The sequence below is a fragment of the Abramis brama genome, assembly GCF_963993115.1.
Source record: "Abramis brama genome assembly, chromosome: 7".
NCBI lineage: Eukaryota > Metazoa > Chordata > Actinopteri > Cypriniformes > Leuciscidae > Abramis > Abramis brama.
In genome coordinates, this window is record NC_139969.1 from 10,058,323 (window position 1) to 10,073,697 (window position 15,375).

Sequence of the window (15,375 nt, forward strand, 5' to 3'; positions counted from 1 at the left end):
TTATAATACTCTTTTAAACAGAAAGCGGATTTAAAAAAACAAAGGAACAATACGTTCAGTTAGCAGTACCTCTGATACTGGAACATTCTCTGGAAGCAAGTGGATATTGAGTTTTTTCCTTTCAAGAGTTAGATTTCGAAGGAAGAGCAAAACCTGGCCTCTAATTGGGATGCCAAATATACTTTTTATCCAGACCAAAGGGCCAAATTCGCTGAGTTCGCTGATGTCAATGATCACATGAGTTTCTGTCACTTTGAGTGGCTGTATTATTTCTACATTACCACCAACGAAATGTGCCACAGCCAAACCATCCTTATTTTCCTCTGCAAAATACATTTAAAAATGTTGTTATTTGGTAAAATGAGGGTATTGGTTTCTAATTATACAGTAAAAGCACTTTGTGTAGAATGTTGGTCAATGCAATCATCAAGATCTCTCATCTCACTCCTTGCTAAATATTTACATACATATCCTCAATAGATGCAGTGTAAAGTTATCTGATGTGTAAATTATCAGTTACTGTTACATAAATTCTTAACAGTCAACAACTGTGAAACATTAATATTTAGTATGTAGAAATAAACATACCAGAAAATATTTCACAGTGTGGAAAGTGCAGTTGTGAGATTGAACCATGAAAACAGTCAATGTTGTACAAGGGTCCGGCTGGCTGCATCTGACCCAAACCATCTAACACACGAGGATCCCATGAGACAGTTTTATACAGCACCTCTCCTTCACCCTCCATCACAAACACAAGGCTGGTCAGACTGCAACAAAACTGACCAGCATGTGAACACACAAACCTGGAAGACATAATATTAATGTTATTAACTTTAATATTAACTATTATTATTAACTATTATTATATTTATTATTAACATAATATTAACTTTATAAAGTCAAAACAGTATGCTTACATTCTAACAATGTCCAAAAATAAGATGAGTGTTCAATACCTGTATGTATTCTTGTGTTTGTCCTCATCATCTCCCTGAAGTAGTTCAGGTGTGAACACTTCTGCATCTTCTGAGGACTGAAATAAAGAAAAGTATAAAGAGTATATTTTATCCTCTAAAATGTCATGTTACAGTATGTAAAAGATTAAATGTAAACATTCTGAATAATGGGATTACAAAATAGTGTAATTAAATGAAATAACGTACCAAAGTAATTAATTCACACATGAATATCACAAACAAAAAATAATAATTGTTATAACAAGAAAGACTCTTCTGCTTCTACTCACTGATTGTGCTGAAGATGATTCAGCCTTAGATGATGAGCAAGACCCAGAATCTGAACTCTCTCCTTCTGTCAGACAAAACACAATTCAAACACTTTAACACCATTAAGAACAAGTGAAACCATCAAGCATTTGTCTGAAATAACTGGAGTTATTCAAAAACTTTTTGCACACAATACAATTTTTTTTTTCCAGATACAGCCATTTATAAGTAGACTCATATGTTAGCCTACATAAAACATTTATAAGCAAAGAAAATCAGATCAGATTTGATTAAATTACTGTTAGGAACATTACTGTGTAACTCAAAACTACATATTACATTGAGATTATATTCTGTTTTCTGACTCCTAAAATTAACATATCCCAAAAGCACCAAGTAAGAGTGAAAGTGGGATTTGTTAAATAAAACAAATTAATTAAATCAAGGTAAATAAACCTGAGTTACTCGCCACTTGGCCAATAACTTTATAAGTAACTATAATATTAATTGCTTAAAACAGAACTGTAATAATGGTAAGACTCAAATAAAATCAACATCATTTGTGGGTCTTCTACTTGTATACAACAGTGAACGCTTTACTATCAGATGTTTTGACTGTTGTCAGTTCTCTAGATTATTTGGTTTATTCTCATGAATATGAGTTATAATGAGGTACATAATGAAGGCACAGATCAAGCTCTATGGCAGGAGTCTTGATTATATTAAAAAACCTATTTGCTTACTTCTGCTCTCAATCTTTTCTTTCTTCATCTTCAGCTTCTCCACTGTGAATCTCTTCCCATCTGTCTTGATCAACACAGAATTTCCCCAGCTAAGGAGAATAACATTAAACACACTTGATGACTGCAAAATTATTGTATGTCTACAGTCAGAACATAACCTTCATAATGAACTGAAAGAAATGGCTCAAAGAATTTAACTCTTACACAGTCAGGGTCCAATCAATCTTCTTCAATGATTCCTTCAGGGACTTCTCGAACATGGATCCATCGGTGAGATTTATCCTGAAAAAGATTTTAAAATAAGAAAATAAAAATAAAACTATAAACGCTTCTGGATTATTGTGCTCAATGACGGCTGGGGAAAACCTAGTTATTATGATAATTAGTATGAGTAATCAAAAGGAAAACAAACTATTAAGATATTTTTGTAATTTTCACAATAGTAATAAGAAAGCGACATAAAACCTTTGTGAATGCTCAGATACTGCAGTTACCTGAGTTCAGTCAGGCTGGGACAGGCCTGGATGTGGGACAGGATTTCAGGGGCAAACGTGTCAATCAGACGTGAACCATTCAGACAGACTTTCTTCAAATCAGACAGTGATTTCAGGAAAACAAACAGTTTCTTAAACTTAAAACCCCTAAAGAACAAAAAAATCCAGATGAAGTAGTAAATGTGACATGCTGGCTCTCAGGCTCAAAGCTTAGATATATATGCTTTTATTTTTTATGTATAAAAATAAAAAGGAAATTAATTTAATAAACACCTAATAAATCTACCAACTGATCATGATGTAAGATCTTTAACAGGATAGTTTACTCAAAAATGAAAATTCTCTCATCATTTACTCTATTTTACCCTCATTTCACTGCAAACCCATAAGACTTTCATTTACCTCTGAAACACAAATATGTCGAACGAAAGTCTTATAGCTTTGCAACAACACAAGAGTGAGTAAATAATAATTTCTGGGTGCACTAATAATTTAAATATATTTTTGATAGTAAATGGCAGCAATTCATAAGGGGGTTTATCTGAAAAAGAAAGAATGAAGCTTCCACTCACAAATCATAATATCTGTCCAACTGTTCAACAGAGTTGATGGTGGAAACCACTGAGCTTGGACAGGTTAGAGTCAATGATGTGATCACTGATCTGCTAAAAGACAACCTGAAGCATTCACAGATATAAACATCAGTAAAGGTTTATAATAATCATCAGATGGTAGGATGAGACTGCAATTTTGTGTGTGAAAAGTGATAAGAGTTTCATACGTGATGTCTTCATCTCTGACTGACACAGTGTGTATCTCTGGGAAAAATCCACTTTCATGGGTTTCAGGCTTCTTTATACTGGCAATATTTAATTAGTGTATTTCATTATTAGATATGACATAAACTTGATTAAATGTACTGAACAACTGAATATGGCAATATGTACAATTTTATTCTAAAATGAATTATACATTACTTGAGTTTATGCAGAATCTTCCCTTTACCAGCAGCTGAGATCAAACCAACAACATCGTCTGAAATGTGATCCATCATCAACCTTTGAAAGTAAAAAAAATACAGTATATCAGATTTTGATATAATTCGTTTAGAATTTAGAATTTTAGAATTTTTTGACTCAGCATTTTCTCTCACTTCGGTCTGGTTCAGAAAAGTGATTCTCAGTGACTGTGGAGTGTGTGGTAAAAATAAAAAAACTTTCACACAATAATGACTGCTGTAATACTGAATATCAGATTACACTCGAGGCTGAATCACAGCTGTGCTCATATTCAGCACTACAGCACTCTTGCTTGTGTGATATATTGCATAAGTATTGAAACAGATCAAATTTACATTTAGAGCTCCAAGAGAAGTGAATGTTTTGAAATTGCTGTAAATAAAATGTAAATGCTGTAAAATCGCATGTGTTGATGACGTGCCAGAAAAGGCTCAAAGTTTTGCTCACCACAGCTCTTTACAGCGGTACAGTTCAGGCTGAAGCATCTTCAGATCATCAGGTGTTACATGGAGTTTCAGGTTTCTGATGTGTTCACAGCACTGTAAACAGTACTTCAACACCCAACAGTCTGTCCTTTTCAGTGGAATATTTGACAGATCTATCAAAATCAAACCTTCCAAAACTTTCCCAACGAAGCTTTTCTCATGGAGCTCATAGAGACAATGGAGAATGAACAGCATGTGTTCATTTTGATATCTCTGTGAGCACTGATTGAGCCATTCCTTAATCTGGGATTCTGTGTTGATAGAGACGGCCATGTTGTTTTTGTCAAAGAATGAGGGGATCCATTCTTTCTTACAGAGACCACAGAGGAACAGAATCACAGGCTGCAGCCACTCTGAATGTCTAACTTCTGCATCTGTCATTGAAAAGTCTCTATCAGACCAACAGGACAGAGCCCATCCTCTCTCTACAGTGTGAAGCAGCTCTCTCACTTTCCTCTGGGACTCTTCTTCATCCAGAAGGACATAGTACAGAGCGGTGAAGAACTCCTGAAAGCTGAGATGCATAAACTTGAACATCGTCTCCTGGTGGATTCTTCTCTTAATGAGGAACTTGCACAGGAATGGACTGCCATCAGAGTCTGAAACAGTTTCATTCACACTTTTCTCATCAAACAAGACCTGATGTTCCAGCATCCCTCTCTCTGCCAGCTGACCCAGACTCCTCAGCAGGGTCAGGCCGGACTGACTCAAACCCTGGCAGTGATGCTCCAGTAGAGTGGACACAAAGTCAACGTAGATGGAGGTGGTGGTTTCCAGTCCACTTATTACATTTGCACCAACTCTGAACATCTCACTGATGATCCAGCAGATAACAGGTTTGGAACAGGCAGTGAGGAGGGTTTCATTCGCTCTTACACAGTCAAACTCTTTCCTGAAGAACTTCTGGAAGTAACCGTCCACCTGACTTGCAGAAAAGCCCATGATCTCAGAGAAACGCTGTTGTCCTTTCAGCATCTTGTTCACAGTGTTCTTAGTTCTGGTGGTGACCAGCAGTGTGGACTTAGAGATGAGGTACCTTCTCATTACGCCACAAAGAATGACCTCAGGTGGGGCTTTCTGAAGCGGATCAGTGTTTGCTGACATGCCATAAATGTCCTGTGTGAGTCTCAGCTCATCAAATCCATCAATGATGAAAAGCACCTCCTCTGATGACTGCTGTAACTTCTGTGAGATCTGATCAGATGTTAAACTGCAGCTGTAACTCAAGAGCTCAATTAAGTTCATCTCCTCAGAAATACACATCAGCTCTTCACACCTCAGATAGAAAACTAGACCAAAACGTCCAGAGTATAACCTTTCAGATGCCCAGTCCAACATGATCTTCTGTGCAATGACGGATTTGCCACTGCCAGAGTCGCCTTGGAGAATGACACTCACTGGATAATGGAACTGGAAACTACCATCCATAACCCGCAAACAACTCAAAAGCTCGTCCACACTGATGATCTCAAAGATGTAATTTTCATTTTTCTGAATGATCACTGGTTCAGTATAGAGGGCAGACAATGATTCTTTTTTACCAGATAGGAAGCTCCATTCATTCTCATACTTCTGTATGAGTGACAGCTTATACTGATGTACAATCTCCCGAAATCCTGAAGGAAAACTTGTTGATTAACAAACAAAATGTAAGAGCAAATACAGTAACACTCAAACCACTTACTATTGCATTCTAACTACTGTTTTTCAAAAATATTGTAAAATCATTAAAATACAATTAACAATAAAACAAAAACTATAAAATTTTGTGTTTTAGTGAGATTCTCTAATCTCTAAAGAATGCTGTCAGTAACGTAGATCACCAAGCTCTATATGCTAAATGGGTTCTGCACTGTATAAACTGACAACTCATGATCCAAATTATACCACTAACTGAAGACATACTGGAGCATATTTTCTCATATTCTCAGAATATTTTGTTGGATGAATATCTGAATATGCAATATTTCAAAATAAGGAACAGAGCCTCTGCTTTTAAACAAACAAAAAAACAAACAAAAAAAACCGTTTTATTCTAGCTTGAATGTTGGTATGTTTTATTAAAAAAAGCAACATTTTAAAATGTGTAACTTAAAACTACACATTATATTGAGCTTATATTTTGTTTTCTGTCTCCTAAAATTATCATACCCGCAAAGCACCAAATAAGAGTGAAAATGTGATTTGTTAAATAAAATAAATAAATTAAAATGAAAAGAAATAAATCAAGGTAAATAAAACTGAGTTACTCGCCACATGGCCAATAACTTTATTAGGAGCTACAATATTAATTGCTTATAGCAGAGCAGACTCAGTCAGACTCAAATAAAATCAACTAAAGAAAGCATCTGTCATCATTTGTGGGTTTTCTAATCATGTATACAACAGTGAACGCTTTACTATCAGATGTATTGACTGTTGTCAGTTCTCTAGATTATTTGGTTTATTCTCAGGAATATTAGTTATAATGAGGTACATAATGAAGGCACAGATCAAGCTCTATGGAGTCTTGATTATTAAAAAAACAACGATTTGCTTACTTCTGCTCTCAATCTTTTCTTTCTTCATGTTCAGCTTCTCCACTGTGAATCTCTTCTCATCTGGCTTGATCAACACTGAATTTCCCCAGCTAAGGAGAATAACATTAAACACTCTTGATGACTGCAAAATTATAATTTTCTGTATGTCTACAGAGCATAACCTTCATAATGAACTGAAAGAAATGGCTAAAAAAAAGTCTAATATTTAACTCTTACACAGTCAGGGTCCAATCAATCTTCTTCAATGATTCCTTCAGGGACTTCTCGAACATGGATCCATCGATGAGATTTATCCTGAAAAAGATTTTAAAACTAAGAAAATAAAAATAAAACTATAAACGCTTCTGGTTTATTGTGCTCAATGGCTGCTGGGGAAAACCTAGTTATTATGATAATTAGTATGAGTAATCGAATGGAAAACAAACTATTAAGATATTTTTGTAATTTTCACAATAGTAATAAGAAAACGACATAAAACCTTTGTGAATGCTCAGATACTGCAGTTACCTGAGTTCAGTCAGGCTGGGACAGGCCTGGATGAGGGACGGGATTTCAGCGGCAAATGTGTCAATCAGACGTGAACTATCCAGACAGACTTTCTTCAAATTAGACAGTGATTTCAGGAAAACAAACAGTTCCTTAAACTTAAAACCCCTAAACAACACAAAACCCAGATGAAGTAGTAAATGTGACATGCTGGTTCTCAGGCTCAAAGCTTAGATATACATGCTTTTATTTTTTATGTATAAAAATAAAAAATAAATTAATTTAATAAACGCCTAATAAATCTACCAACTGATCATGACGTAAGATCCTTAACAGGATAGTTTACTCAAAAATGAAAATTCTCTCATCATTTACTCACCCTCATTTCACTGCAAACCCAAAAGACTTTCATTTACCTCTGAAACACAAATATGTCGAACAAAGTCTTATAGCTTTGCAACAACACAAGGGTGAGTAAATAATAATTTCTGGGTGCACTAATATTTAAATATATTTTTGATATTAAATGGCAGCCATTATTAAGGGGGTTTATCTGAAAAAGAAAGAATTAAGCTTCTACTCACAAATCATAACTGTCCAACTGTTCAACAGACTTGATGGTGGAAACCACTGAGCTTGGACAGGTTAGAGTCAATGATGTGATCACTGATCTGCTGAAAGACAACCTGAAGCATTCACAGATATAAACATCAGTAAAGGTTTATAATAATCATCAGGTGGTAGGATGAGACTGCAATTTTGTATGTGAAAAGTGATGAGAGTTTCATACGTGATGTCTTCATCTCTGACTGACACAGTGTGTGTCTCTGGGAAAAATCCACTTTCACGGTTTTCAGGCTTCTGTATACTGGCAAAATTTAATGAGTGCATTTCATTATTAGATATGACATAAACTTTATTAAATATACTGAACAACTGAATATGGCAATGTGTACAATTGTAATCTAAGAAGAATTATACATTACTTGAGTTTATGCAGAATCTTCCCTTTACCAGCAGCTGAGATCAAACCAACAACATCGTCTGAAATGTGATCCATCATCAACCTTTGAAAGTAAAAAAAGACAGTAAAAAAAAAGTAATTCTGGGCTTGTTTGTGTTTGCAGTGATTCAGACTAAAGTGGGAGGTGTTTTTTTTTTTTTTGGACTCAGCATTTCTCTCACTCCGGTCTGGTTCAGAAAAGTGATTCTCAGTGACTGTGGAGTAAGAAGTGTGTGGTAAAAAAGAAAACAATATCACACAATAATGACTGCTGTAGTACTGAATATCAGATTACACTCGAGGCTGAATCACAGCTGTGCTCATATTCAGTACTACAGCACTCTTGCTTGTGTGATATTGCATAAGTACTGAAACAGATACAATTTACATTTAGAGCTCCAAGAGAAGTGATTGTATTGAAATTGCTGTAAATAAAATGTAAATGCTGTAAAATGTCATGTGTTGATGACGTGTCAGAAAAGGCTCAAAGTTTCGCTCACCACAGCTCTTTACAGCGGTACAGTTCAGGCTGAAGCATCTTCAGATCATCAGGTGTTACATGGAGTTTCAGGTTTCTGATGTGTTCACAGCACTGTAAACAGTACTTCAACACCCAACAGTCTGTCCTTTTCAGTGGAATATTTGACAGATCTATCAAAATCAAACCTTCCAAAACTTTCCCAACAAAGCTTTTCTCATGGAGCTCATAGAGACAATGGAGAATGAACAGCATGTGTTCATTTTGATATCTCTGTGAGCACTGATTGAGCCATTCCTTAATCTGGGATTCTGTGTTGATAGAGACGGCCATGTTGTTTTTGTCAAAGAATGAGGGGATCCATTCTTTCTTACAGAGACCACAGAGGAACAGAATCACAGGCTGCAGCCACTCTGAATGTCTAACTTCTGCATCTGTCATTGAAAAGTCTCTATCAGACCAACAGGACAGAGCCCATCCTCTCTCTACAGTGTGAAGCAGCTCTCTCACTTTCCTCTGGGACTCTTCTTCATCCAGAAGGACATAGTACAGAGCGGTGAAGAACTCCTGAAAGCTGAGATGCATAAACTTGAACATCGTCTCCTGGTGGATTCTTCTCTTAATGAGGAACTTGCACAGGAATGGACTGCCATCAGAGTCTGAAACAGTTTCATTCACACTTTTCTCATCAAACAAGACCTGATGTTCCAGCATCCCTCTCTCTGCCAGCTGACCCAGGCTCCTCAGCAGGGTCAGGCCGGACTGACTCAAACCCTGGCAGTGATGCTCCAGTAGAGTGGACACAAAGTCAACGTAGATGGAGGTGGTGGTTTCCAGTCCACTTATTACATTTGCACCAACTCTGAACATCTCACTGATGATCCAGCAGATAACAGGTTTGGAACAGGCAGTGAGGAGGGTTTCATTCGCTCTTACACAGTCAAACTCTTTCCTGAAGAACTTCTGGAAGTAACCGTCCACCTGACTTGCAGAAAAGCCCATGATCTCAGAGAAACGCTGTTGTCCTTTCAGCATCTTGTTCACAGTGTTCTTAGTTCTGGTGGTGACCAGCAGTGTGGACTTAGAGATGAGGTACCTTCTCATTAGGCCACAAAGAATGACCTCAGGTGGGGCTTTCTGAAGCGGATCAGTGTTTGCTGACATGCCATAAATGTCCTGTGTGAGTCTCAGCTCATCAAATCCATCAATGATGAAAAGCACCTCCTCTGATGACTGCTGTAACTTCTGTGAGATCTGATCAGATGTTAAACTGCAGCTGTAACTCAAGAGCTCAATTAAGTTCATCTCCTCAGAAATACACATCAGCTCTTCACACCTCAGATAGAAAACTAGACCAAAACGTCCAGAGTATAACCTTTCAGATGCCCAGTCCAACATGATCTTCTGTGCAATGACGGATTTGCCACTGCCAGAGTCGACTTGGAGAATGACACTCACTGGATAATGGAACTGGAAACTACCATCCATAACCCGCAAACAACTCAAAAGCTCGTCCACACTGATGATCTCAAAGATGTAATTTTCATTTTTCTGAATGATCACTGGTTCAGTATAGAGGGCAGACAATGATTCTTTTTTACCAGATAGGAAGCTCCATTCATTCTCATACTTCTGTATGAGTGACAGCTTATACTGATGTACAATCTCCCGAAATCCTGAAGGAAAACTTGTTGATTAACAAACAAAATGTAAGAGCAAATACAGTAACACTCAAACCACTTACTATTGCATTCTAACTACTGTTTTTCAAAAATATTGTAAAATCATTAAAATACAATTAACAATAAAACAAAAACTATAAAATTTTGTGTTTTAGTGAGATTCTCTAATCTCTAAAGAATGCTGTCAGTAACGTAGATCACCAAGCTCTATATGCTAAATGGGTTCTGCACTGTATAAACTGACAACTCATGATCCAAATTATACCACTAACTGAAGACATACTGGAGCATATTTTCTCATATTCTCAGAATATTTTGTTGGATGAATATCTGAATATGCAATATTTCAAAATAAGGAACAGAGCCTCTGCTTTTAAACAAACAAAAAAACAAACAAAAAAAAACGTTTTATTCTAGCTTGAATGTTGGTATGTTTTATTAAAAAAAGCAACATTTTAAAATGTGTAACTTAAAACTACACATTATATTGAGCTTATATTTTGTTTTCTGTCTCCTAAAATTATCATACCCGCAAAGCACCAAATAAGAGTGAAAATGTGATTTGTTAAATAAAATAAATAAATTAAAATGAAAAGAAATAAATCAAGGTAAATAAAACTGAGTTACTCGCCACATGGCCAATAACTTTATTAGGAGCTACAATATTAATTGCTTATAGCAGAGCAGACTCAGTCAGACTCAAATAAAATCAACTAAAGAAAGCATCTGTCATCATTTGTGGGTTTTCTAATCATGTATACAACAGTGAACGCTTTACTATCAGATGTATTGACTGTTGTCAGTTCTCTAGATTATTTGGTTTATTCTCAGGAATATTAGTTATAATGAGGTACATAATGAAGGCACAGATCAAGCTCTATGGAGTCTTGATTATTAAAAAAACAACGATTTGCTTACTTCTGCTCTCAATCTTTTCTTTCTTCATGTTCAGCTTCTCCACTGTGAATCTCTTCTCATCTGGCTTGATCAACACTGAATTTCCCCAGCTAAGGAGAATAACATTAAACACTCTTGATGACTGCAAAATTATAATTTTCTGTATGTCTACAGAGCATAACCTTCATAATGAACTGAAAGAAATGGCTAAAAAAAAGTCTAATATTTAACTCTTACACAGTCAGGGTCCAATCAATCTTCTTCAATGATTCCTTCAGGGACTTCTCGAACATGGATCCATCGATGAGATTTATCCTGAAAAAGATTTTAAAACTAAGAAAATAAAAATAAAACTATAAACGCTTCTGGTTTATTGTGCTCAATGGCTGCTGGGGAAAACCTAGTTATTATGATAATTAGTATGAGTAATCGAATGGAAAACAAACTATTAAGATATTTTTGTAATTTTCACAATAGTAATAAGAAAACGACATAAAACCTTTGTGAATGCTCAGATACTGCAGTTACCTGAGTTCAGTCAGGCTGGGACAGGCCTGGATGAGGGATGGGATTTCAGCGGCAAATGTGTCAATCAGACGTGAAACATCCAGACAGACTTTCTTCAAATTAGACAGTGATTTCAGGAAAACAAACAGTTCCTTAAACTTAAAACCCCTTAACAACACAAAACCCAGATGAAGTAGTAAATGTGACATGCTGGTTCTCAGGCTCAAAGCTTAGATATACATGCTTTTATTTTTTATGTATAAAAATAAAAAATAAATTAATTTAATAAACGCCTAATAAATCTACCAACTGATCATGACGTAAGATCCTTAACAGGATAGTTTACTCAAAAATGAAAATTCTCTCATCATTTACTCACCCTCATTTTACTGCAAACCCAAAAGACTTTCATTTACCTCTGAAACACAAATATGTCGAACAAAGTCTTATAGCTTTGCAACAACACAAGGGTGAGTAAATAATAATTTCTGGGTGCACTAATATTTAAATATATTTTTGATATTAAATGGCAGCCATTATTAAGGGGGTTTATCTGAAAAAGAAAGAATTAAGCTTCTACTCACAAATCATAACTGTCCAACTGTTCAACAGACTTGATGGTGGAAACCACTGAGCTTGGACAGGTTAGAGTCAATGATGTGATCACTGATCTGCTGAAAGACAACCTGAAGCATTCACAGATATAAACATCAGTAAAGGTTTATAATAATCATCAGGTGGTAGGATGAGACTGCAATTTTGTATGTGAAAAGTGATGAGAGTTTCATACGTGATGTCTTCATCTCTGACTGACACAGTGTGTGTCTCTGGGAAAAATCCACTTTCACGGTTTTCAGGCTTCTGTATACTGGCAAAATTTAATGAGTGCATTTCATTATTAGATATGACATAAACTTTATTAAATATACTGAACAACTGAATATGGCAATGTGTACAATTGTAATCTAAGAAGAATTATACATTACTTGAGTTTATGCAGAATCTTCCCTTTACCAGCAGCTGAGATCAAACCAACAACATCGTCTGAAATGTGATCCATCATCAACCTTTGAAAGTAAAAAAAGACAGTAAAAAAAAAGTAATTCTGGGCTTGTTTGTGTTTGCAGTGATTCAGACTAAAGTGGGAGGTGTTTTTTTTTTTTTTGGACTCAGCATTTCTCTCACTCCGGTCTGGTTCAGAAAAGTGATTCTCAGTGACTGTGGAGTAAGAAGTGTGTGGTAAAAAAGAAAACAATATCACACAATAATGACTGCTGTAGTACTGAATATCAGATTACACTCGAGGCTGAATCACAGCTGTGCTCATATTCAGCACTACAGCACTCTTGCTTGTGTGATATTGCATAAGTACTGAAACAGATACAATTTACATTTAGAGCTCCAAGAGAAGTGATTGTATTGAAATTGCTGTAAATAAAATGTAAATGCTGTAAAATGTCATGTGTTGATGACGTGTCAGAAAAGGCTCAAAGTTTCGCTCACCACAGCTCTTTACAGCGGTACAGTTCAGGCTGAAGCATCTTCAGATCATCAGGTGTTACATGGAGTTTCAGGTTTCTGATGTGTTCACAGCACTGTAAACAGTACTTCAACACCCAACAGTCTGTCCTTTTCAGTGGAATATTTGACAGATCTATCAAAATTAAACCTTCCAAAACTTTCCCAACAAAGCTTTTCTCATGAAGCTCATAGAGACAATGGAGAATGAACAGCATGTGTTCATTTTGATATCTCTGTGAGCACTGATTGAGCCATTCCTTAATCTGGGATTCTGTGTTGATAGAGACGGCCATGTTGTGCTTTTCAAAGAATGAAGGGATCCATTCTTTCTTACAGAGACCACAGAGGAACAGAATCACAGGCTGCAGCCACTCTGAATGTCTAACTTCTACATCTGTTATTGAAAAGTCTCTATCAGACCAACAGGACAGAGCCCATCCTCTCTCTACAGTGTGAAGCAGCTCTCTCACTTTCCTCTGGGACTCTTCTTCATTCAGAAGGACATAGTACAGAGCGGTGAAGAACTCCTGAAAGCTGAGATGCATAAATTTGAACAATGTCTCCTGGTGGATTCTTCTCTTAATGAGGAACTTGCACAGGAATGGACTGCCATCAGAGTCTGAAACAGTTTCATTCACACTTTTCTCATCAAAAAAAACCTGATGTTCCAGCATCCCTCTCTCTGCCAGCTGACCCAGACTCCTCAGCAGAGTCGGGCCGGACTGACTCAAACCCTGGCAGTGATGCTCCAGTAGAGTGGACACAAAGTCAGTGTAGATGGAGGTGGTGGTTTCCAGTCCACTTGTTACATTTGCACCAACTCTGAACATCTCACTGATGATCCAGCAGATAACAGGTTTGGAACAGGCAGTGAGGAGGGTTTCATTCGCTCTTACACAGTCAAACTCTTTCCTGAAGAACTTCTGGAAGTAACCGTCCACCTGACTTGCAGAAAAGCCCATGATCTCAGAGAAAGGCTGTTGTCCTTTCAGCATCTTGTTCACAGTGTTCTTAGATCTGGTGGTGACCAGCAGTGTGGACTCAGGGATGAGGTACCTTCTCATTAGGCCACAAAGAATGACCTCAGGTGGGGCTTTCTGAAGTGGATCAGTGTTTGCTGACATGTCATAAATGTCCTGTGTGAGTCTCAGCTCATCAAATCCATCAATGATGAAAAGCACCTCCTCTGATGACTGCTGTAACATCTGTGAGATCTGATCAGATGTTAAACTGCAGCTGTAGCTCAAGAGAGCAATTAAGTTCATCTCCTCAGAAATACACATCAGCTCTTCACACCTCAGATAGAAAACTAGACCAAAACGTCTAGAGTATAACCTTTTAGATGCCCAGTCCAACATGATCTTCTGTGCTATTAAGGATTTGCCACTGCCAGAGTCGCCTTGGAGAATAACGGTCATTAAACTGCCTGACTGAAATAACTTATCCACGCTGATGTTCTTAAAGCTGCCTTTTTTCTTCTTCTGAATGATCAGTGGCAATGACTCTTCTTTACCAGACAGGAAGCTCCGTTCACTCTCATACTTCTGTGTGATTGACAGCTTATATTGATGTAAAGGCCTTTGAAATTCTAAAAGAAAACCAGTTGATTAAACAACAAAATGTAATAGCATAAACAATAATCAACTCTCAATCAACAGAAAACAACTTACTATTGCACTATACCTACTGTTTAAACAAAATATTGTAAAATCATTAAAATATTATTTAAAAAAAACCCAAACTATTTCATTTTGCGTTTTGATGAGATTCTCTAAACTCTAAAGAATGCTGTCAATAATAATAAGCTGTACCACTTACTGAAAACATACAGGAGCATATTCTCTCCCAATACACAACAGTCACTAATGTGAACAAAGCCTTTGGGTGTTCAGTGTTCTTCAATTGGTCATCCAATGGTACTATTTTTGTTTACTAATTTTTTTTTTTCCAATCGGAGCAGTGTTCTAATTTGTAAATCGAAATATGGGCCTACCTTTAGACTCAAACAGCTGAGCAAAGCTGCTTAGAGTTGGATTGCAGTAGGGATTATCCTGCAGGAAAACCAGTTCCTTAAATAAGATTGAGATTGATTAAAAGCTTGTCACATGGAATCAACATAAAATAACAAAACATTACATTATACTTACTAATAAAATATTGTAAAAAATTAAATCTTAATATTAAATTATATTTCCATTTATAGAGAATGATAAGTTATTGTCTTTTCAAATATAAATTATATCACTTTGTGTTTTGTCAACTCAAGATTTAAACTCTAAAACATGCTGTCA

The 15,375-nt window shown here is 36.4% G+C and overlaps 1 protein-coding gene across 1 annotated transcript in view; it reads right to left on the reverse strand.

The window, feature by feature from the left end:
- Window positions 1-15,375, reverse strand: part of LOC311086010 (uncharacterized protein) — a 75,958-nt gene that overhangs the window by 5,222 nt on the left and 55,361 nt on the right. Inside the window, exons 9-34 of the mRNA XM_084118635.1 lie at window positions 15,078-15,153; window positions 13,067-14,672; window positions 12,550-12,630; window positions 12,354-12,431; window positions 12,148-12,249; window positions 11,585-11,731; window positions 11,294-11,371; window positions 11,078-11,166; window positions 8,500-10,153; window positions 7,983-8,063; window positions 7,787-7,864; window positions 7,581-7,682; window positions 7,018-7,164; window positions 6,727-6,804; window positions 6,511-6,599; window positions 3,933-5,586; window positions 3,444-3,524; window positions 3,248-3,325; window positions 3,039-3,143; window positions 2,467-2,613; window positions 2,177-2,254; window positions 1,973-2,061; window positions 1,250-1,314; window positions 960-1,036; window positions 589-806; window positions 70-323 (exon numbers count right to left, since the gene is read on the reverse strand). Of these exons, the coding sequence (XP_083974761.1) occupies window positions 70-323; window positions 589-806; window positions 960-1,036; window positions 1,250-1,314; window positions 1,973-2,061; window positions 2,177-2,254; window positions 2,467-2,613; window positions 3,039-3,143; window positions 3,248-3,325; window positions 3,444-3,524; window positions 3,933-5,586; window positions 6,511-6,599; window positions 6,727-6,804; window positions 7,018-7,164; window positions 7,581-7,682; window positions 7,787-7,864; window positions 7,983-8,063; window positions 8,500-10,153; window positions 11,078-11,166; window positions 11,294-11,371; window positions 11,585-11,731; window positions 12,148-12,249; window positions 12,354-12,431; window positions 12,550-12,630; window positions 13,067-14,672; window positions 15,078-15,153 (7,332 nt within the window). The remainder of the gene's footprint in view (window positions 1-69; window positions 324-588; window positions 807-959; window positions 1,037-1,249; window positions 1,315-1,972; window positions 2,062-2,176; window positions 2,255-2,466; window positions 2,614-3,038; window positions 3,144-3,247; window positions 3,326-3,443; window positions 3,525-3,932; window positions 5,587-6,510; window positions 6,600-6,726; window positions 6,805-7,017; window positions 7,165-7,580; window positions 7,683-7,786; window positions 7,865-7,982; window positions 8,064-8,499; window positions 10,154-11,077; window positions 11,167-11,293; window positions 11,372-11,584; window positions 11,732-12,147; window positions 12,250-12,353; window positions 12,432-12,549; window positions 12,631-13,066; window positions 14,673-15,077; window positions 15,154-15,375) is intronic.